Source organism: Pyxicephalus adspersus, chromosome 3 (genome assembly GCF_032062135.1).
Source record: "Pyxicephalus adspersus chromosome 3, UCB_Pads_2.0, whole genome shotgun sequence".
Taxonomy (NCBI): Eukaryota; Metazoa; Chordata; class Amphibia; order Anura; family Pyxicephalidae; genus Pyxicephalus; species Pyxicephalus adspersus.
Genome location: NC_092860.1, coordinates 95,473,993 through 95,497,485, shown reverse-complemented (window position 1 = coordinate 95,497,485; position 23,493 = coordinate 95,473,993). Strand labels below are relative to the sequence as shown.

The 23,493-nt window shown below is 37.4% G+C and overlaps 1 protein-coding gene across 1 annotated transcript in view; it reads left to right on the top strand.

Annotated features, from left to right (window-relative positions):
* The window catches only part of SEC24D (SEC24 homolog D, COPII coat complex component), a gene marked incomplete in the record, with an annotated part of 72,131 nt that extends 50,507 nt beyond the window's left edge, over positions 1 to 21,624 (top strand). Inside the window, 11 exon segments of the mRNA XM_072405769.1 lie at positions 3,016 to 3,109; positions 7,306 to 7,422; positions 7,801 to 7,971; positions 9,759 to 9,855; positions 13,112 to 13,257; positions 14,167 to 14,305; positions 14,716 to 14,834; positions 16,719 to 16,898; positions 17,881 to 18,072; positions 19,515 to 19,604; positions 21,028 to 21,624. Coding sequence (XP_072261870.1) covers positions 3,016 to 3,109; positions 7,306 to 7,422; positions 7,801 to 7,971; positions 9,759 to 9,855; positions 13,112 to 13,257; positions 14,167 to 14,305; positions 14,716 to 14,834; positions 16,719 to 16,898; positions 17,881 to 18,072; positions 19,515 to 19,604; positions 21,028 to 21,168 — 1,486 coding nt within the window.
* Between the last annotated feature and the right edge of the window lie 1,869 nt (positions 21,625 to 23,493).

The following is a 23,493-nucleotide window of genomic DNA, read 5'->3' as shown; positions in this document are numbered from 1 at the left end:
TTGTCTGTAAGTTGAAGCACACACTGGCTTCAATAATCAGAAAATGAATAATAACCTGCCCATTTTGCTATAGGACCTTGCCTATAAGGCATATGGGCCGAGAGCACAGTGACAATACCTGAAAGATATCAGATTCCACTGGTTCCAAATGTACTTGAGACCTAAAGCATAGTTCTCCCCAGCCCGTTTTTGGAGGGCGGACCGCCCACCTGCTGTGATTATTCCACCTGTCACATTTTCAGCAGCTCTGAACGGACACTGGAGAGGCTGCTCTGCTTGCTCCGTTCTCCGCTGATAAGAGCTGATAGCTGATTAGAGCCGGGCGGAGTGAGGAGAGCACAGCACAGATATGAAGAGATGGGGGCACAGGCTGTCCCTCCCCCATCTCATTGCTGTGCCGAGTCTTTTGGGGAAAAAAACACACTGTGTAAACAATGTCTCCGCCCAGTGGGCATTATTATTATTATTAAACAGGATTTATATAGTGCCAACATATTAGGCAGGGCATGTGTAATGATGTCATCAGAGCAGTGTGTGTATAAATGCTGCATGTCACATTCCTCAGCCTTACATCTCTCTGTGTATAAACTTTCATATCCCCGAAACTCTATGTCATAATGACTTGAAATTTTCAGGGTAAACAGGGAACACCTAAATTAGCACCATTCACAATTCAGCATCCCAGCTTTTACAAATTTCATGATATGGGGATCAGAATTATAAAATCATGTGAAAATACAACATTGGGGTTGCAGTATTAAAAGCAAGTGTGCCTTGGACTCCCAAATTAAAAAATGCAAATTGGGGACTCCTGGGGCCACTTAGATAGAAAGGAGCATTGGGGAAGGGCCCCTAAATTTATACTTACCGGTATCTCTTACAAATCTGTAACTGTCATATTAAGTTACCCGTCTGCTTCTCTTCTTTGAACCCCAATTTCCCTAGAATGGTGGGGTGTACAAAGCCGAAAATGTAGGTGCAAGGGGGGGGACACCTTTGGCTAACCCCCTCCCCCACACTAAAATTCATTACTATGGCAAACGCACTGCCCTGTTACACATTACTGCCCATTTCTAACACTGGAAACCCAATTTCTCTGGAATGGGGAGGTGTAGGAAACTTAAAATGTGTGGGGAACATCTGTGGATAACACCCCCTAAAGATTTATCACAATGGCATCATTGGAACATAAAAAACTCTGCCCATCAAAACAAAATTGGGATTCAGGTACTGGTAGGGTAAGTAATGGGTAACAAGGCAGCGTGTTTTGATGGGCAGATTTTATGTATTGATGCCATGGAGATGACAGTTTGGGAGGTGTTAGCCTCAAGTGTCCCCCACTTGCACCTATGATTCTGTTTATCTGCACCTCTTTGTTCTAGAGAATGTTGGTAGGGAAGCGGACAGTTTGATGGGCAGAGGTTTTTATGTTCTAATGATGCCATGCTAATGAAACCCACTTGCACCTACATTTTCAGTTTCCTGCACCTCCCCATTCCAGATAAATTGGTGTTCAAAGAACAGAAGCAGAAAGGGCAGCATAGTATTGCAAATATAGCTTGGTGAAAAGTAGGTAAAATATTTGGGGGGCCCACCCCAATGCTACTTGCTATGTAAGTGTCCCCGGGGGTCCTTAATTTGCATTTTCAATTTTGGGCCCCTAGGTGCACTTTCTTATAAAACAGCAACCTAAATCTTCAATTTCCACAAGTTTTTAAATTCGTGATCTCCATATTTTGAAATTCTTGAAATTAAAAAAAAGAAATGTTGGTTATTAGTAGCTATGAGAGTCCCCTGTGTACCCTAAACATCTTAGGTAATTACAACCAACAATTTAGGAGATTTAAAGAATTGAACGCAATGAGTTGTTAGGCTGCAGAACATGACAAGCAGACTTTACACACACAGCTATCATACTGCGGGTGGATAAATTTCACAGGAAAGTATTGTTTTTGGCAGTGATGAGAGGAGGGCAATGGTTGTCCTGCCCCCATCTGCGATCACTTGCATGATGATCTTTGTGTTACCTAGGTATAGCGCTAGGAGGTGACATCTGAGGGTAGGCTGAATTCACATTGGCAGTAAAGTTGCATTTGCTGCGTTCACCCTTCACTTTCCTCTCACCAGGAACCATTGCTGGTTGAAAAACTGCTAGGCCTGAAAAGCAAAGCACTTTCCCCAGGTGCCAGCACTTATCAACGGGTACCAATTCAAGGTGCCTTGCAGTTGGCAGTAAAAAGCAGTAAAAAGATGATTTTTACTGCTAATGTGAACTAAACCTAATTTGTTAAGCCACATTGATCTCAATATTACACTACTACAAGGGATCACACTATTAAAACATGGAACCTCTAGGGAGTTGGATTAAAATACACAGCACCGGACTGTTGAGGCATAATACAAAAAAATGGAAAAATTGTACATTCTAACCAGCCAGGCATTAGAAAGTTGGAACAAAGTATAAGGGGCAAGTAGAACACTTCCACAATAGCCGGGATTACTGAATACCGATGGCATAAAAAACTAGGAGCTCCAAATTTGCGGTGTCTAGCCCCGTCCACTTTGTTTACCACCCGGCTACAGTTTCCCCCCACCTGGCTGAAAAAAATTTCTGGGGAGAACACTGTAAAATATTAGTTTGGGTAGTGTGATCCTTGAATAAACAGTCAGGCAAGATAAATGTCAAGAGAGAGATATATAAAATGTCTGACATTGCTCACCTCATTCTGAAAATGTGAATTCCATGCTGCACCTGCCTTCGATATATCTTGCATGTCAGTAGACTTTAAATAAGTATGTGACTATTGGATGAAAAATATGGAATTACGTATTGCTATACTTGTTCCCGGTCAGTTACACAGTATATCAGCACCACAGCAAGGAAGCTGGAATTTTTTAGCATGATAGGTCAGCATGAGCCCACAGGAAAAATCTGCTTCTAAAAGCAAAATTTTCAATCAATATAAAATTCTTTCTTATCTGGACTATATTCACCAACCATGTTCTGTCTTACAGCTTGCTTGGACAGATCCCAGATATGTTTGCAGATACAAATGAGAGTGAAACAGTCTTTGCTCCTGTGATCCAAGCAGGAATGGAGGCATTAAAGGTTAGACTGCTTTTTCTATGTACAAATACATATAAAAGTTTTGTTTTGCACATTTATTGGACTATAATTATTACTATACTTTTTATTTGTATATTATTTATAGTTTATTTATTATAGTAAAGATGATGTATTACTGTTGTCATTTCTGAACTGTAATTTTTATTTTATTATTTAACCCCTCTGGCGGTATTCCGAAGTGTAACTCAGGGTGAAATGTACATGCAAAAAGCGGTAACCCCGAGTCACACTGGGGTAGGAAAAAAAAATCCTACCTGCGCCCCTCTATCCAGTGGCGTCCTCAGTGATCTCTGGCCGGCTTCTGCATCACATCCCCGGTGTGTTGTGCGAAATGACGGTATGCTAGGGAGGCTTGCCTGGAAAATTTAAAAGCAGATTACATTATATTCTGCTTTTAAATGCTTGATCACAGTGAAATATAATAAATTATAAATGTAAAAGAACATCTATTAGTGCATAAAACAGCTTTGTCCAGTGCCCTAATTTACCTAATTTTAAAAGTTTGTCCACTATTAGCCCTGACCTTGATCCGACCTTTGTTGAACTTTTCCTGTCCTTTTTCATCATTTCCTAATTTCATCATTTGAACACTCGTCTTTGACCTTGAATGTTCCTCACTGCTTACTGGAGACTTGACCAAATCTATAGCAATCAAAAAGGCTTCTCACCAGCGCAAAAGCTGTTTTTGAACAACTAGAAAGCAGCGATAGCGATTTGGAGTCACTTGTAGAATTGAGCGATAGTGATTCACCAGGAAACTTGTCATCAGACAGCGAGAGTGAACTCAGCAACTAATCTGAACTGGAGGTCAGTAATGTGCGCACTTGGTGCTCTATTGACCTTGATGCGGCTTTACTAGTGCACCTGGTGTGAAAAGTGATGCTGAACGTGAAGACCCCCTGGCATACCTGCGATTGTTTCTGATGAGGTTATTGAAAAAATAGTTGCTGAGACAAATAGGTTTGCTGCACAACAATTAGCTGCTCCACACCAGAGGTTTGCAAGAGGCAGAAAGTGGGAACCAGGGACCAAAGATGACATTCGGCAATTTCTGGGTTTAGTAATACTTCAGAGAGTGGTGGGCAAACCCCTGCAGAAGTGATAAAAGTCTACCAATAAATTACTTGCCACTCCATTCTTTGCCACAGTCATGCCAGAGTACAGATTTACCCTGATCATGAAGTATCTACACTTTGCCAACAAAGATGAGTTTGATGAAACTACTCATCCTGCACCAAAACGCAAAAAAATTTGGTAAGTATCTAAAATGATTTTTAAAAATTTCCAACAGACCTATGTGCCAGAAAGAGACATCAGCATAGATGAAAGTCCAGTAGCCTACAAGGGTAGGCTCAGCTGGGTGCAATGCATTGCGTTAAAGAGAGCACAATTTGGCGTGAAATCCTACATGCTGTGCGAAACCTCCACTGGCAAGATATGAAATTCAGTCCTATACACTGGAAAAGGGATGAAATTCAATCCGAAATACAGCAACAATGGAATGGCAACATCTTCTGTTCTCTCACTCATTGAGCGATTGCTAAATCAGGGTTATTGTGTCACAACCGACAACTTTTACACTTCTCCTGAACTTTATGAGTTTCTTCTGTAACAAAAAACAGATGCGTATGGAACCATTAGTGCTAACCAGCGCAACCTGCCATCAATGTTTACAAAAAAGAAGCTGAAAACAGGAGAAATGGTTGCCTGGCAGAAAGGCAAAATGATGGCCCTGCAATGGCATGACAAAAAAGATGTGTGCTAAATAAGTACAGTCAATAATGCCTCCACAGTTATGGTAGGCACGTAAGGATGTGCGTGGTTTGAGATGACAGTGGAAGGAAGATCCGAAATGAAACCAGGTTCTACTGTCCTGATTGTCATGTGGGACTTTGTGCAGTACCATGTTTTAAAATTTATCATACCCAGGATGTCTACTTGATATTTAAACTTATCATAATATTTCCCCCCCTATTTGGACAAATCTCAGTGTTTTTGATTTGATAAATTTTTTTAATTACATAACAGTGCACTATTTCGCCTTTTTATTAAAAATGTCTGATACCTATTTCTGTTAAGGGATTCATTTGCAAATGTTTTCACCTAAAGAACTTCCTACTTACCCAAATGTACACATTTCTCACATTGGATTCAGTTAGAAAATGTAATCAATGTTTACTCCAATGTCTGTACTTGGAGATATTTTTCACAACTATGTTCGGGATGCAAAGATTTTGTGTGCAAACCCTAAAGGATCATAACTGACAGGATATCAGTACATTATTCATACATTATTATTACTAAGTCTAACACCATATGTCTCAGTTTTATTTGAATTTCTACTTTTAACTAAACTGATTTCCACTTGTAAATGTTGACTTATTTTATAGTTGAGGTGTGTATGGTGTGACATTGTTGTATGGTTGACTCAAATACAAAAATGTTATCTGTAAAGCAGCTATAGATGGCTTGATGCTCTGATTGCCTATATTACTTTGGAATGCAGCATTTTTTACATTCTTTTCTATGTATTCTATTATGAAGCCCACATAAGCCTTGAAGAGAGAGCTCTTGTTGAGAATGAAAAAAGGTTGGGGGATGTACTTTTTAGCTACAACAAAAATAACATATATCATGCCAAATTTTCTATGTTTTCATTTTGAGAATTGCAGAAAGTTTTATTGAAGTATACATCTCCATAATCTCCTGTTATTATAATGATTACTGAAGTTCAGTTAGGGTGGGTCTGGGATTTCACCTATCACATATTGATGCAGTGATCTAGCTTGATCCTAAAGACTTAAGCCCTAGTGCTGCATAAAGGTTTTGGGGACATAGAAGACATATTTATGCTAGTCATTAGTTTTTCTGCCTTCTAAATTAAAATTTTAACACAATTGCATAGCTTTTCATATGGCCTGATTGTTACCGATTTTTTTGTTGTTCATTCTCTAATGTACTAGTGAACAGAGAGTAGACATGAGGTCTGTTTTTGGCCCTGTGGTAGGTTTGAATTGTCCTTCGACCCTTCTTACTTGTGCAAACAGAAATTCAAACTGATGAATTTTAAAGGGCCTGTAATCATCTTCATCTGTGGAAGATAAAACTGATCAATAGTAGGAGCTTCGGTTTGTGTCAGACCCCTTACTATAACATGGAGCATGGAGATGTCATAATGTCAGTTTGTCGGAGCAATGTATGGAAAGCTGAAAAGCTGCATAGGGAGATTTCATTATAATTGCCAGCACTTTGGCCTTTTGGCTTTTTGTTTGATTTCTTTGCGATAACGGGTAAGCTTTAGCTGCAGCCCTGTCCATAGCAAGCTTACTTTTCTTGCTTAAAGGCTTCCCATTTTAAGTAATGAAGTCTTTCTGATCCAGAAGGGAATGTTCCCATTGTTAGCGGAGATCACCTGTACCCCACAGGGGTCATTCAGTGAAACCTTGTAAATATTTACAAGGTTTAACTTACAACAGGCTCTTACCCAATAAACCAAATAGCTAGATTTTTAAAACGGACAGAATTAAATGTAAACTTTTTGTTTTATTTTTAAACTACTGTTTTTTCAAAGCTAACCCTGGTAAAAACAAACAAACTGGTTTTAATTACTTGCCTGGGTGAAGAGGTGGATATCTTTAATAGGGGGCTTCAATGAGATCTGCAATGATAAAGGGAAGACATAGAGCCTGATAAGGTACGGAAAGAGTGGGAGGGAGCATGTCCCCACCCCATGTTGGCCAACCAAGCTCCATCCCTGAAAGAGGCAGAACCCCACTTTTTAAATGATGAAATAAATCAAACAGCCTAAATGCATTGCCCAAGCATGTTATTTAAATGTGTTTGTTTTATGTTGCCCTTCAAGCCTAGAACAAAAAATAACTATTCTTGCCAGTTGGTATTTTTTTTTAATTGTTTTTGCATCGGTTTGGTACATATCATTTTGGGAGTAGTTTGCTTCTTTGTCCTAAGGTGAACATCAAAAAGTTGCCAGAAGCAACTATGTAAACCTAGCATTCATGGTACTAATGAGCAATAACACAATGTTACAATTTTTTGTCATTTTACCAAAAATATTGCTAGTACTTTACACTGGTATAGCAGTAGGGATCATAACCCTTTAATTCCCTGGTTCTGTCCATAATTGCTTACCATGGGCCTTGTTTTTTTTGTTATGACAGGCAGCAGAATGTGCAGGCAAGCTGTTCATCTTCCATTCATCACTTCCTACTGCGGAAGCCCCAGGAAAACTGAAGAACAAAGATGACAGAAGGCTGATTAACACAGACAAAGAAAAGGTAATTACCAGTGCTTACTATATTGTACAGTGAGAATATAACTAATTAAATGTTAACAATATTTCTACAATTTTAGTACTATATAATGTTGTGCAATTTGGGAGCTTGATGCCCTCACCTCTTCCACTGCCAGTCTTCTGGATTGGCTGGGCAGAATACGAGGAGAAAATATGATGACATCAAGTGCCCAAGATTTACTAGGGAGGACTAGGATTTTTTTGATGAATAAGTGCTGGGGAAATTATATTTATAATAAATTTAGCTTCACAATGTAGATTTGGATTTTGCACAATCAACTGCATTTTGGGATCTCTTATGGGTCAGTGCATTACATTAACATAAAAAAAACACCACAAATCATTTTTTTTTCTTCATCAGAACCTCTTCCTACCCCAGTCCAACGTGTATGAAAACTTGGCAAAGGAATGCGTGGCCAATGGATGCTGTGTGGATCTTTTCCTGTTTCCCAACAATTACATTGATGTGGCATCTATGGGCCTGGTGACAATGCTTACAGGAGGGACACTTTACAAGTATAACAATTTCCAGGTAAATCATTGCTTTACTTTTACAAGTAGTTTACAAGAATTTCTGCAGTAGCAGTCAACAGGGTTATTAGAGCTAGCTACAGCATCTAGACCAGCGGTAGGCAACCTTTACTATCAAAAGAGACATTTTGCCTCCTCTTCCACTAAAGAAAAATAGTCTGGAACCACAAAACACAGCCTAAAAACTTTAAAAAATTGTAATCTTTTTTTTAATTTTACTTGTTATAACAGAATACAACAAACAGAAGTGCAGTGTGCATGCGTAGGCCTACTTTGAAATAAATTAAACACTGACTTTTGCCCCTAGAAGCCTCCAGCTTCTAATGTATCATCCTGTTATGTTAGAAGCTGGAGGCAATGTTTTTGATGGGCGTTCTTTATGTTCTGACGATGCCTTAGCGATGGGATTTTAGGGGGTGTTAGCCACAGGTGTCCCCCACTTGCACCTCTAATTTTGTTCACCTGTACCCCCCGTTCCAGAGAAATTGGGGTTCAGGTGCTAGAAGCCTCCAATAATGTGTGACAGGGCAGATTTTTTGGATTGGCAGAGTTCTTTATGTTCTGACGATGTGGTGTCACATGTGTCCCCCACTTACACTTCCATTTTTGGTTTTGTACATCTCCCCATACCAGAGAAATTGGGGTTCAAAGTGGGGAAGGGGACAGGGTAGTGTAGTATGACATTTCTAGTTTTGTGACAGGTAGGTATAAATTTGGGGTTCGTACCTCCTTGCTATGTAAGTCGCCCCAGGGGTCCAAAATTTGTATGTTTACTTTTGGCTTCTAGACACACTTAAATCAGCAACCCTGGTGTTCAATTTTAACTTTTTTTTTATAATTATGACCCCCATATTTTGAAAGATGTTAAAGGTGGTTTGTACTGGGAGAGATGTAAGGCTGCAGTACATGACATGCTGCATTCATACACAAACACAGCTGTGAAACTTTCCTGACCATGATGTCATTGTACACACCCCCTGGTAGATTTATTTCACAGGTAGATTTATTTGTTAGGACACCCGAAGGGGAATCCCCCTCCTCTGCAGTGTCTACGGGTGGAAGGGGATCCCCCATCAGGGATCACCTGTCAGCGGCTGTTGCCGACCCCAGATCTAGACTCTTGCCTAGCTGATCTTCATTTTGGAATGCCTTTTAACATTTACCAATAAAAACACGACTATAGTGTAATATTATAGGTATTAGTGTTTGTGCTGAATAAAGTGTTGCTCACATGCTTTGTGCATTAGGACTTAGAAGAGATTAGGTATTCCTCTGGGTTTTTGACAAATACAGAAAAGGCATGAGTAGGAGTATATGTACAGGAAAAAGCACAGTCCACTTGGCTAAACCCTCTCCCTGATTCTTGCTAGAGCCTGGGAAAATCTCATGAGAACAGCATTTTATTTACTTTTTTAATTGCATTACCAGCATTTTATTTATTTTTTAATTGTTAAAAAGACAATGTATACATTATACCTTGTATAAAGCAATAGATATATAGTAGTGAAGAGAGATGTTGATATTGTAATTAGGTGAAAAATAAGGTTAGTGATTTTGAAGAATGAAAGACAAATATATTAGTACCTATGGGAAAACAGTTACATAATGACCAAATATAACTAATCAGTTCTTTATACACTTCTAAGAAACAAATCTTGGTTTTTGGTGGTGGGAAAGGTCAAAGTTATGTAGGGTAAGCCTTTGTGCAATGGTAGACATGGAGTATGAGAAATTAGTTGTGATTTGCTGCCACCTACTGGTACTAATATATACTTCTCTTCTGTTCAGGTACATGCTGAAGGCCAGCAGTTTATCAATGACCTCAATAAAGACATTCAAAAACAAATCGGATTTGATGCCATTATGAGAGTCCGTACAAATACAGGTACATTGAAATTACAAATAATACCATAATCATGTTTTCTGTAACTTTGGTTTTAATAGCTTCATGCAACTTATTGCAAGAATTTCAAATTCTTACATTTGATAGTGATAATGTTAAGCTTGATGGTAGAAAGAACAAGGAACAGCTCATTTGCCTTCTATCAAAAATACATGGTTTGTAGGTCTGTATATATTTTTGCTAGTGGACAGTCATTTGCATAAATTCTATGACTGTCCAGTTTTTGCCATAAATTGAAAGTTCCAAGCTTTGATTCCAAAGGTTTATGATATAAAAGTAATTTTAAAGTACAGTAAATATAAAGAGTGGATGTGCTAATCTAATGGGAAATCTAACATTTCCTAAAAATGTTCTGAAAAGCTCCCTTCTTTCTATTTTTTTTCTTGTTAAAGTTATCTTTTTTTTACTGTTTTAATGTATCAGTGTTACAGTTGTTACACCTCTGAATAAAACTGGTAAGGTGATCAAAATAAGCCTCTTCTATCTGCATGCCATTTACGCAAGTTGCTTGCTTATGTATTTGAATATTGAATAAATTGAATGTTAGACCATTACATGGATTACTCTAAAGGGAAACAAAGAAGGGAGTCCTTGACTAGTTCACCATATGTGAATTTTAAATACATTTATAGGAATAGAGAACATCTTATCCTAGACAAACTGACTGGCCAAAGTTTGAGAGCCATTGCCGTTGTTGTTCATTTTTATGGAACTCCAGGGCATTATGGGGTGAGATTTTGACATTTGTCATTTATTTTTAGCTCATTGGCATATAGGAAATATATAAAGTGCATTCACCGATTTTTGATTTCAAAACTGAGATCTCTAACTGGTATTACTGCAGTAAATTAGGTCATTTACTATTAATGAGAAGGATATGTTGTTTTCCAGTGATGATAAATGGCCACCTTACTATGGTGGTTTGTGTTCTTTTCCAGCTTCACAAAAGTCTGAAAATCAACTGCACTATATTTGTGACATCAACCTTTTTGGAACTGAAGTTATTGCAATTCACTTTTTATTTTAAATAATACTAAATAATAATGCATCCAATAATCATCTGTGAATCCCCAAACTGTCTTTGCAGCAGAACAATTGTACTGTAATTCCATATAATTTACTCCCATGTCACACTATTTTTTGGCATGCCCCTTTTTAATTATAATTATTGTTTATATTGTGGGGCAGTCCACCTATCAGGATTACTATTATAATAATGATCACATTTTAAATTTGATTTCACCTATATTCTAAATGAAAGAAGTTGCTGGAATAACAGGGACTAGGTTAAACTAGAAGAAAACATATTTGGCCATCTGCTAACCTGTCCTGGAATTCACAAGCCCATATCCTACAATATTTGCCAGGAATATCCCATTTTTGATATGGGTGGGAGATTTGGTAAGGAAAGCACTCAAAAACATAATTATGGCATGAGTTTGGAGGTTCTTTTAAGGAATATTCTTTGTGTTCACTCAGTAAAGCAACAAAAACCAAACAGATTTCCCACATTTGATCAGACCACATCCCAATACAACAGAACTACAAAAACCAAACTGGTCTCCCACAGAAAACCAAAATTATAGAGACTTTTAAGGTCAATATACGCAAGTAATTTGACAATTAAATATAAAACCACATTGCATTTTATTCAAAGGTTACATATTAAAATCCAGAATGGAACAATAAAATCACAAGCTTTTTCCAAATAACATATATCATATAAATCTCCTTATGGAAAAATCTCTTGAGGCTTTTTCCAAGTTTCAGCGCATTTCGTGGAAAACTAAGTTTGCTTCTTCAGGAGAGGAGATATTTGCTCTGAGTGCTAGTGAATACCTATGAGACCCTTTTATTTCATAAGAAGTTGGAAATAGACACGGCCAGGACCTGGGAAGGAGGAAAATTATTTTCTTCAAGGTTGTTACCCAATATAGTCTTGAAATCTTGTTATTTTTGCTCTAACTGTGTTGTTATTGGATATGGGTGTGGCAAACTACCCCAGTAGTGATGTACTTTTACGAACACCTGAATAAATGGTAAATATTCTGAATGACAATAATGGCTCACTCCACAATTCTTATAGACCGCTATTCCTTATATGGAACTTCCAAAAAGGAGGGGGAACAGTATTTCTCTCTCAGTTTTTAAAGCAAATCGCACACTTGGTGATAGACTTCAAGAATGATTAGGACCGTTGTCCACTAGTTGACATACATCTTTAGCTCATCACTCCTTATTTTGATGTAAAGCTCCAAAAAATGTTGATCTATCACCAAGTGTGTGATTTGCTTTAAAAACTGAGAGAGCAAATACTTCCTCCCCTGAAGAAGTGGACTTAGTTTCGAAACGTGTCGGAAAATGAGGAAAATGCCTCAAAAAGAGATTTTTCCATAAGGATATCTATATGATTATGTTATTTGTAATAAGCTCATGCTTTTATTGTTGCATTCTGGATTTTAATATGTAACCTTTGAATAAAATGCAATGCGGTTTTATATTTCATTGTCAAAATAATTGCGTATATTGACCTTAAAAGTCCCTATAATTTTGGTTTTCTGTGGGAAACCAGTTTGGTTTTTGTAGTTCTGTTGTATTGAGATGTGGTCTTCACTCAGTAAAGAATTAGAGGGGATTTATCCAAGGCCAGACATAGCATGCACATAATTTCTTTGCACTGGTAGCCATTACCAACCTTGTACATCCTGCACTGAGAACAAATGTATTAAAATAAGACAGTCTGACTGTCATCAACAATTACTGTTACTGCCAACTTCCAGGATCTATTCCCTAGGTCTCCGAAATCAGTAAAACTAGATAATTTCATCTCACCCTCCAGTGTTATCCTTTCATATCCCTACCCCCAATACTAACCTCTTATTCTTTCCTGACTCCAATCTCCACTTGCTTACCAAGCTTCTATCTATGAGTTTTACCTATCATTGCACAGCACATTACTTCAAGAATGTTCTAGCAGTTAAGGCTTTTAACCATAAACGACCTCTGTGTTGAATGATTTCTTCTTCTGATTCTAACATCTTTTCTGTAACATGCGCCTTTTCTCCCTAGACTGTGCACCTTACTGATATCACCCAGTGAATTATATTTTCGGATATCCCTTTGTAACAGGAAAAGTTTGTTCACAGTGTTAACACTGACTAAAAGAATATTATGATAATAATGAACACTGATTCTATTACTAACCATTCAGTTGTTTTCTGGGGATTTTGTTTTGCAGGATTTAGGGCTACAGATTTCTTTGGTGCTATATATATGAACAATACTACAGATGTAGAAATGGCTGCCATTGATGCTGACAAAGCTGTTACTGTGGAGTTTAAACACGATGACAAATTGAATGAAGACACAGGAGCATTGATTCAGGTATTACCGGACTGAAAATTTTGTGATGTCTTATTAACTAGGTATTTTGTTAGGTGATATCCTTAATGGAGTACTCCACATCTCCACATATGTACTGTAATCGCATCCATTGTTTCTATTCTGTGTCTAATGATCTCCAAGTGTATGCATCATATATGTAGCAGCTTCGTGTTGTACTAATGTGAAATGACTCAGGAATGGATGGAAAACTGTGTACTGTTTATCATGGACAGCTTGGTCTCTCTGGTTTTGCTTTAAGCTTACTTGACACATTTGTACATAGACCAAGATTTTTGAAGAAATTAGGAACAGTTAGAACTTCTTTAACTTTTGTATTGCTTTTCTGTATAGAAGGGGAATATAAATTTCCCATGGTTGTTGTCACCATAATAGGTATGCTTAATGGAAGATATCTCTCCTGCAACTGTTCTGGTGACAACTACAGCTTTTTGGATTCATTTTCTTTTTCTGTCTCTGTAAAAATAGTCAACAGACAATAAAGTGTTGATTTCCATAATGGGGACACAAAAAACAATACAAAACCTGACACAGGTCTGATCCTCTTCATCATTCTATCCAAAGTAATTATAGAGGTTCTAATGAATTACCTGAATGTAAAATTGAAAAAAGTTCCATTTTACTGTACTCAATGCACACATTGAAATGGGATATTTTAAATATACAGGAAGTATCTTAATATTGTGCATGTTAAAAAACTTCTTAGGTTGTAAGCTCTTTTGGGCAGGGGTCTTTCTTCCTCCTGTGTCAGTATTTGTATCTGTCTGTCATTTGCAATTCCTATTTAATGCACAGAGCTGTGAAATATGTTTGGGCTATATAAATACAGTTTACTAATAATAATAATAATATTAATAATAATAATAATATTGTTCTCCTGTGTTACTCCAGTGTGCCATTTTATACACTACCATCAGTGGACAAAGACGCCTACTAGTGCATAACATCAGTCTCAGCTGCAGTTCACAACTTACAGATCTATACAAGAGCTGTGAGACAGACGCCCTCATCAACTTCTTTGCCAAATCAGGTAACTCCTGCACTTCCATTCAGAATTCTGTTGTTGTGCGCCAAATGATTTTCTATTTACATGTGAAAATGAATTACTTTGAAGAGAAGCTCCTTATAATCACAAGTACAGGATTTATAATGCAATGTGTAAAACAGAATGGAACATATTAACTGATATGGAGATTTTTTTATGTGTATAAATCATAATATTTTTTACACATTCAGTATTACATATAAACAATAGTTATCACATTCCTGGGTCTAGAATAATACACAGCTCTTAGTGTAAAGAAAGCTATGACATCTAGTGGATTCACTTGGAACTGCAGCTCATTCTTCGAATTCCTGGCAGAGATGTACCTTTAAATTATGAAGTGCTGGTATTTAGCTATCACTGCCTAAAGATTTCACTGTCTTGTCTCATCTTAGCTTACAAAGCAATCCTGAATCACCCTCTGAAGACAGTGCGTGATGTGTTAATCGGTCAGACGGCTCACATGTTAGCATGCTATAGGAAGAATTGTGCAAGTCCCTCGGCTGTTAGCCAAGTAAGTACAAACAAAGCAAATCTTTTGGTTCATGTGGTATTATACAGCAGTGTGTCTCTGAACTTAACATTACTGGTGTATTCTGCTTATTTCATTTTTTGCTTAGATCCCTATACTATTCTACTTACTTCAAACTCTCCTCTGTCTTGGCAATTTCTCACTTTTTTAGAGATATAACTAACGCATACCATTAAATCAGGGTAAGTACTAGCATTTGACCTGGTATCAGCCTGGTATCATAGTATAGCAGAGATCAAACTGTTAAGGGTTGAAAAGTAATAATTACTGTAGCCGGGGTAGTTTTGCAGTGTTCATGTGCTAACATGAGACATGCTAATAGGAAGAAAGTAGACTGAAAAAGAGATGACATCATTAGTCTGCTATTTCTCCTTTCACTGTCCAGTGACAGGCTGGGGGAGGGACAGGACTGAATTGACAAAAATACAAATCTTTTGGCAAGTAACATAACTCAGATAAATGTTTATTGTGTGTGTTTAACTATCCATCTGGAGTTTAGCTTTTCATCAGATTATTTTTGCTTGTCCTAAGACGCTGTCATTAGTGTAGGTAGAAATATTTTTTCAGATAACTAGTAGGTATGGTAAGGAAAGGTATCTTTATCAGAGCCCTATATAGTCTAGAAAGATTTAGAAGGTACAGGTTAAAGATATGGCTGCCACACACTAGTACTTCACAAAAGCCCTGCAAAACTTTTACCAGCAATAGTAGTATTTGCTAAACAGCCTTAGGAAAGGTCATAATAGAGGTAGACAGTGGCTTTAGTGAGGACATACTCTCTCTAAACTTGTAGTTATTATTTCAAAATATTTCTAAATAATGCCCTAAAGATCATAATTAACATTTTCTATGAAAATGGGTTTAAGTAAACACAAGTTATTTTTTTATACAAGATTCAAATATATTGATAGCTACTTAAAGTTAAAATAAAGTCTCACTTTGCAAAATAAATATTTAGGCAGGTGGTTTTTGCAGAAAGAGACAGCCAATGTCCCTTCCGCAACAACATGACTTACCTGCCTGATCATGCCAGGATTAGGAAAAGAGCAACACATGCATGCTTCTCTGCATGTGCTGGGGATGGATGAACATCACCCTGGCACGGCCAATCAAGGTGGCCAAAGATTATCATTGGGCAGAAGAAGAAAGGAAGATGGCGGTGCCCTGTGAGGGAGCGCAGATATGTAAGTGCTGCAGCTTTAGTTCTGCTTTAAGGACTCCAGAGACAAGATCTCTTGTCTTTAGTTCCTAGAACTGTATCCTATAATGGCAATAAATTGATGCTTCTGGATCAGTATTAAGCTAAGGCTGCACGGACTGTTTCCCTGTCATTTAAATGTTCATGTTTGAAACTCCCATTCATTTCAATAGGCCAGTCTAGAGCAGAGCATTTTCTTGATAGGATATAAAGAAAACGCATCGTGCAGCGCTTGGAAACGGGTTGAAATGCTAAAAAATGCCTCCTAAACACACCCACTGATATATATAGGACGATTTTCTGTGTTTTATGCATTTTTGGGGCATTTAGACCATTTTTTTTTTCCAACTCTTCTCTCCCACATATCTTGATTTAAAACATTTAAAAACCCATACAAAAGCTTTGTGGGTCTTTTAAGGCTTTTAAAATTCAAGACGGTAGATTTAGCCTTAGTGGTAAGTAGCATATTTATCAAAGGATAAAAAAACTTCCTGGATATTTCTGTAAGCAAGGAAAACTATAACCCAATATATTAGGAAATCTGCTGTTTATTTATTTTAGGTATTCGCCATGACTGCATTTTTTTCACAATCAAGATATTCAAAATTCACAGAATTAGATTTGATTCTGAAAAGTAGAGTTTATAATACTTTCCCTTCTTTCATCAGCTCATCCTCCCTGATTCCATGAAAGTGCTTCCAGTCTACATGAACTGCTTACTAAAGAATGAGGTTCTGGTAGGCAGCGCTGAGATTGCCACTGATGAGAGGGCATTTCAGAGACAGCTTCTCATGTCTATGGATGTGGCCAGCTCCCAGCTATTCTTCTACCCACTGCTATTACCATTAGTAAGTGATAACTGGAGGTGCATTGGTGGGCAAACATAATTAACTAGTTCTATGATTTACTAGACTGTATTGGGTACTATAGAATGTCAAATTTTTACAGCATAGATGACATTAATGATTCACTTATTTTTACATCTGTAATAAAATAAAATCAGTGACATAAAGCTCCTTAAAAATAATTGCAAACAAACATTTTCTAGAAGCACAATAAAGCAAAAGCAAAGACTGCACAGTATCTGATGAGAAGTGCTTACAGTCTGCAGGTTGTAATGGACCTACAAAAAGTTTATCTATAAGAACATTTTACAGACTGATAATTGTAAGCAGGTTCTGTAAAGAAACATTCAGATTTTCTGTCACTGTACACACTGAAAGCATTAACAATCTCCACCTATATATATATATATATATATATAGAGAGAGAGAGAGAGAGAGAGAAACAAAACTATTTCAGATCAGTTATGTCCTAATTGAAATCAGAGAGCTATACAGGCAGACATACTGTGTACAAATAATCCCCAATTTCATATTCCACTTACCTGTTACATCAGTTGTGCAGGGTAATGTTGTTATTTGGATTCATTCCAATCATAGATTCAACACAAACAGCTGTCATTTGTGTGGGTTACACAAGAACCAAATTGAATTTCATCCAGTTTGCATTGAAGCCAGTGACCACCAGCTTATCTAATATTGCAAACCCTCTGAACATAGTATTGTCATCAAAATGTCTGAGGAGTCAGAAGACCTATAGGAACATGACCAGAGAAAAAAAACATAAAACTTTGCCTCAGTCAACTGTTTTTCTCTATTTAAACAACTACCCTTAAATGTACAAAGTGATTTGGATAAAAATATTTTCAAAAAATGTATAACTTCAGTTTTTTCTTTTTTTTCCCTTTTCAGTATGATTTAACACATCTGTATTGTAATAGTGATTCTTGTGAGTAACTAATTATGTTGTTTATCAATTTGTCTACAGCATACATTGGACACCAAGAGCGATGCCATTCCTTCAGCTGTCCGTTGTTCTGAGGAGCGCTTGTCTGAAGGAGGGATATTCCTTCTGGCCAATGGCATCAGTATGTTCTTGTGGTTGGGGGTCAGTTCTCCACCAGAATTTATCCAAGGGATATTTAATGTGCCTTCCTTTGCACACATCACACCAGAAGCTGTAAGTTATTCATATTATTGAGCTTTTTGTGATTTTGCAACAGTTTTATTTTCCTTCTGTTAAGGGCATTTTTGCAAAGCAATGTATACAACACATGCAGGTATTGGGGTCCAGCAATGTAGAGCAACCTTTCTTTTCTCTAGTCTTCTCGTATGTGAACTACAGAATCTTAGGGCCAAGGTGAGGTCTCCAACTTCTTCTCCATTGGTTTGCATTTTTTGTTAATCTGCAGATGCTTTAAGTATTTTATAAAGCTGCACTGATATATCAGGGAAAGCACCAAAACTTACAAGCACCAAGTGCTTTCAGAACACAAGACAACATCAGCAGTGCCAGTTGTCGCAGCCTATTTGGTTTAATTTATAATAATAATAATAAAAAAACAAATATATATAGTGGAGCCCTGTACAATTAAATAAGACAGCTCTGTTGGGCTATATCTACCTCCAAGGTAAAGAACTAGAACTATAGTGAAACACCATGCAATGCTGGTTTAGTTTAATGTGTTTCTAAAGCCAAAACTCTTTTATTATTATTATTATTATTATTATTAATAATAACTAAAACAATAATGCATTCCAAGGGTGCATTAGTCTCTCCTCACCAGGGTCTATACTATATACAGATTGAGCACATAAACAACATATGCTGACTATTGAAGTTTAAAAGATTTGAGGAACAGATGAGCAGTGAGCGCAGTCCATCTTCTGTCAATTATTTCCATCAAACAATATTTTAGCTGTAGAGATTTCTAGTGGTCAGGCTGATGAAAAGAAGGCTGCCTCTTGTCTTCCGAATACAGCAAATATTTGAGTATCTGGGGTCCAGTATTTCATCTTCATATTATCTCCAGCTTTACAACATCAAGCAAGATGAAATCCTTCCAAAGCGAAGGAAAGCCACTTTCTGTCTCTGTCTTTGATGGAATATTTCCCATCTGGTTTAAGCTACTTAAAGCCAAAAGGAGCTTAGATAAAATTTCCTTTTCGAAAGTAGTCAGTGAAACAAGTTTCCCAACTGGAAGATTTTCTCATCATCTTGTGTTGTGATGTCAGTGGCTTCCAGTACAGACAGAGAAGGTGATCATTACATCAGTATACTACTGAACAAGTTATTATCAGGAAAGTGGAAGTAATGTTGCAGTACTGTATAAAGACAAATTTTACACTAGTGGATTGTTTGGTAGTACTGCATGAACAGCTGTGCTAGGCTTTTGCAGCTGTTTGCAAATGTCGGGTAAAGCCTTGCAGTCCCCCGTTATCGCTCCTGGGGACCTAGTGGTTGCCAGGTAAATGCCACGGTTTTTAGCAATTCCAAACATGCCCTAACAGAAACAGTAATTCTCTAATTAATGCCAAGTAAGTAAACCAAGTTTAGCATTTTTTTCATTTAAAACGGATTATTTAAGGTTTTTATGCATTGATATTATATTTTAATTGCAGACATCTCTTCCACAACTGGACAGTTCTTATTCCAGAAAATTAAGGAAAATTATGGAATTAATTCAGACCAAAAGTTCACACTCAATGAAGGTATGATATTCTATGTAATGGGTGTTAACAGAAAAAAAAATAACTCAGATTTAAAGACTGGCGTAATGCAATGTACTACAATGTGGAAACTTCATGGCATTCCCAGGGTAATAAAAGGGCATAATATGGTACCTATCATATAAGAGGAGGCCACTCTGTCAGGGTTGGAAGTCTGCGGGAATGGGATACTATTCACAATGAAAAACCTTGGGTGGTCATGAAAGGTGTGCATTCTTTACCCAGTAGCTATGGGTGAGGCATGCTGGGGTTATGTTGGCTGTGAGAAAGGAGCACATGCATCTGCCATTTGCCTTATTTGTTTTGAAAAGTGGGTGAGTAGCAGGTTTCATATAAATGAAACAACCCCTGAAAGAGAAGACAGGGGTGAAGGCAGTAGTGCATTAGGTGGGCAAAGCAGTAGGGTGACAGCCATTCTGACTCCAGGGGCCGGCCACACTGCACGAGTTAGTATTTGGGGTGGCAGACTGACATTTTGTTTAATGGTAGCATAAAGAAGTAGTCCATACATGACAAATCAATAGCTTTACTTTATTTCTATCCACCAGCAAATACATAGCTTCTATTGCTTACATAGGGAAAGGCAACCCAATGTCAGCCCTAGTAGGATCTCCAATTGAAGCCAGTACAGAATTGTTGAATGGATTGAATCAGCAATCACCATTGCTGTCACATGAATTGAGATGTATGATTCTCTATTTCCAGAAGGAAAAGGTTTTATTTGAAGCAAAGGTAACGATGGTATATGCTGCTGGATGGCTGGGCTAGGACTGTAAAATACTATTAAGCCATTTCTTGTTAAATTCTTTCATTGTTAGTGAAAGGCAAGCACAGTGTATGACAAGAAATTGCTATATTTTACCTGCTTGTTCAAATGCACATTTAGAGAACATACTGCATCCAAAGCAGTGTAAGCAAAGTTCAGTGTAACACAAAGCAGGTCAAACGCTGCCTCTGGGCTGCCATGTGCACTGCTCAACTAAAGTCCATTGGATTTTGCTGACTTGATGTGTGTTTTAAATGCACCAAGTGGGACAAAGCAACACACATTGACATGAGCCCATAGCACTGTAAAATATCTTTCATGTAGTTTTCTACAACATACAACATTCAACATGCACTTTAATTCATTAACAATTGATGAGTAAAAATACAGACTTGCTTTTGGCCATTTGAGTTCTTTGACAAATTTTATGCACATACCTGCAGAGTTATATTCATTTTAAACCTCATTGAATATATTGCCATGGGTTAACAAACCTGTGTAGAGAAAGTTGCCACATCACTTCATGAATTTGTATCCAATATTAAACAAGGTCCAATTTTCATGCGTGATGATGTTAAATATTCTTCCAGCTAATGCAGTTTATGGATTTTTACATACTTTTTATTTGATACATTTCAGCTTGTCTTGGTGAAGCAGAAGGATAAGGCAGAGATGGCTTTCAGACAGCTGCTGGTAGAAGATAAAGGCCTACTTGGAGGAGCCTCATATATGGATTTCCTCTGCCTTGTTCACAAAGAGATCCGCCAGCTCCTCACATAATCACTCCCAAGATGCCTTCCATGACACGTCCATAAACATGTCAGCAAGCACACTGCATCCAGCTGTCGCTTGTTGAGAAATATTGTTCTGTACATGACATGATGTGACCACAGTCACAATTTCAATCCTTTATTTTAGAAGTGCTCACTTTTCTAGGACCCAAAGACAAATCAGGCCTATCTCTGGAAACAGTAATATGAACGATGATGAGAAAAAATTGTGTATGTTTATCACGAGAATGCGATTTGTATGTATTTATGTCCGAATATGTTTCCTCCAATCATTTCCTGATGCTATTGTTACAAAATACATTTCAATCCTTCTATTAATCTTCCCTGTTCGTTTGTTACAAAGAAGCACAAATATTTAAATATGTAACATTCTGAACAGAGCTTTTCATATCAGAGAATCAGGGAATAATACTGCTTTCTCACTATTAAAGGTGACTTTGAAGTTCTTGTGTCTTTCACTGAAGCTAACAAACCTTATAACTAATTCCTATATATTATTTAAAGACTGAATTGTGGACATTGGGTTTGTTTTCTAAGAACCAGTTATCAAGAACATAAAACATAGTTTACTAATGCAGTCCTATAAGAATATAAGTACTAATGCAGTCCTATACGTAAAATAAGAATAATTATCACTGGAGATGAGCAAAACTGCCCAGCTTTGGTCTGAACTTTGTTCCGACAAGGAAAAGGTCTTTTCATGCAACTTAAAGGGCAACATTGAAAAAACAATAATCAAATAATATGGTGGAGGCTAAAGCTTTATTTTTTAATATGGCATAGGGTTCTATCCAGACCTTTTATCAGTCATGCAGCCTATACTATACTAGGCCCTAAAACCTAGCTTTCAACATTAAAGGGGGGATACTTTGTAGGAAGGTGTAGACCTTCCTTCTTTAAAAAGTACCCTTGTAGCAATGTTAAGGGATACTGAGCTCTATTACACATCTGCTGCTTCAAGTAGGTTGTTTATGATTGACTCTTCATGGTGGACCAGATATCCATAATTCAGTAATATTGTGCTGGATTCACACAAATGTGATTACTTCACACAGCTTTGATACTTCACCCATTGTTGAAAGGAATTTGGCCTGTAAGGTACAGGATATTGATGACTGGATATTGTTCTGGTTTCAGTCATAGGGGAATATTACACAATAGCCCACAATAAAAAGGCATCAAAGGGGTTGTTTGTCCAGGGCTAGCTATCCGTATTAAAGTAGTTTGCTGACTGATCCCAGTCTATCTAATTTTCCCTGCAAATCTTTCAATATATTGACAAATGACAGCTAAAACCACTTTTATAATCAGGGGATTTACACATACCAAAGCCTCTATCGGTGGCCATTGTAACCTTGCTAACCAGAGGTGAAAGGTCAGACCGGGTATTAGGGGTCCTATAAATTTTAAATCTGGCAAAATTCACATAACTTTAGTGTGTCACGTCTAGAACTTGAAAACTCAAGCCAAACCCATTTTCACCTAAATCTAAACCATATTCCCAATGATAAGCCATGAATGGTCACCAAGAAATTGCAAATCCTTACTGAATAGTAGAATAATAGGATTAGGATTTTAGGGTAGGCAAAGGGCATTTTAAAACAAACTTTGTAATAAAAGCACATAGAGGCTGCCATCTTCTAATACAAGTGCTGTTTACCTGACTCATGCTAATCAAATGGTTTAATTTTTGAGGCACTGACGTCAAACAAGTATACGGGTCATGAGTTATGACTTTTCTCTGACCTAATCTGCAAGCTCATTCCTGCTTTTTGGAGTCAAAGCAGTAAAGCCAAAGACAGCAAGCAACTAGGGGGGCAGCAATGGCAGCCTATATGTATTTCTTGATTATATATATGCCTTGCACTGTATGTGTTTGCTTAGTTCCATCATTATATATTATAGTTACAACTATACAGGAAAAAAGAATATTGTATGTAATACATACATGCAGCATGGTACACAAACACATGGTTCACAAACAGTGGTTCACAAACAGTGGAGCAATGATGGACTTCCAAGGTAGTTGAAGATATTCAAGGTAGCAAAAAATGGGGGGGATTAGTTTAAACTCTAAATATTCAAGTAAGATGTTTCACATAGCCTCTCATGGACAGACTGTAGGAAGAAAGGTAAAACAGTTTCCAGCAACAGTGACAATATTTTTGATGTTAGTAATTGAGCTATATTCCTTGATGGAGCTCTGTGTGCATGAGAATGATGTATTGTCCAGGGAGAGAAATCAATGACGGTGATCACAACAGAGCTATGTACAGGTACTGTGATCTAGCCGCTATTTGAACACAATTTCTGT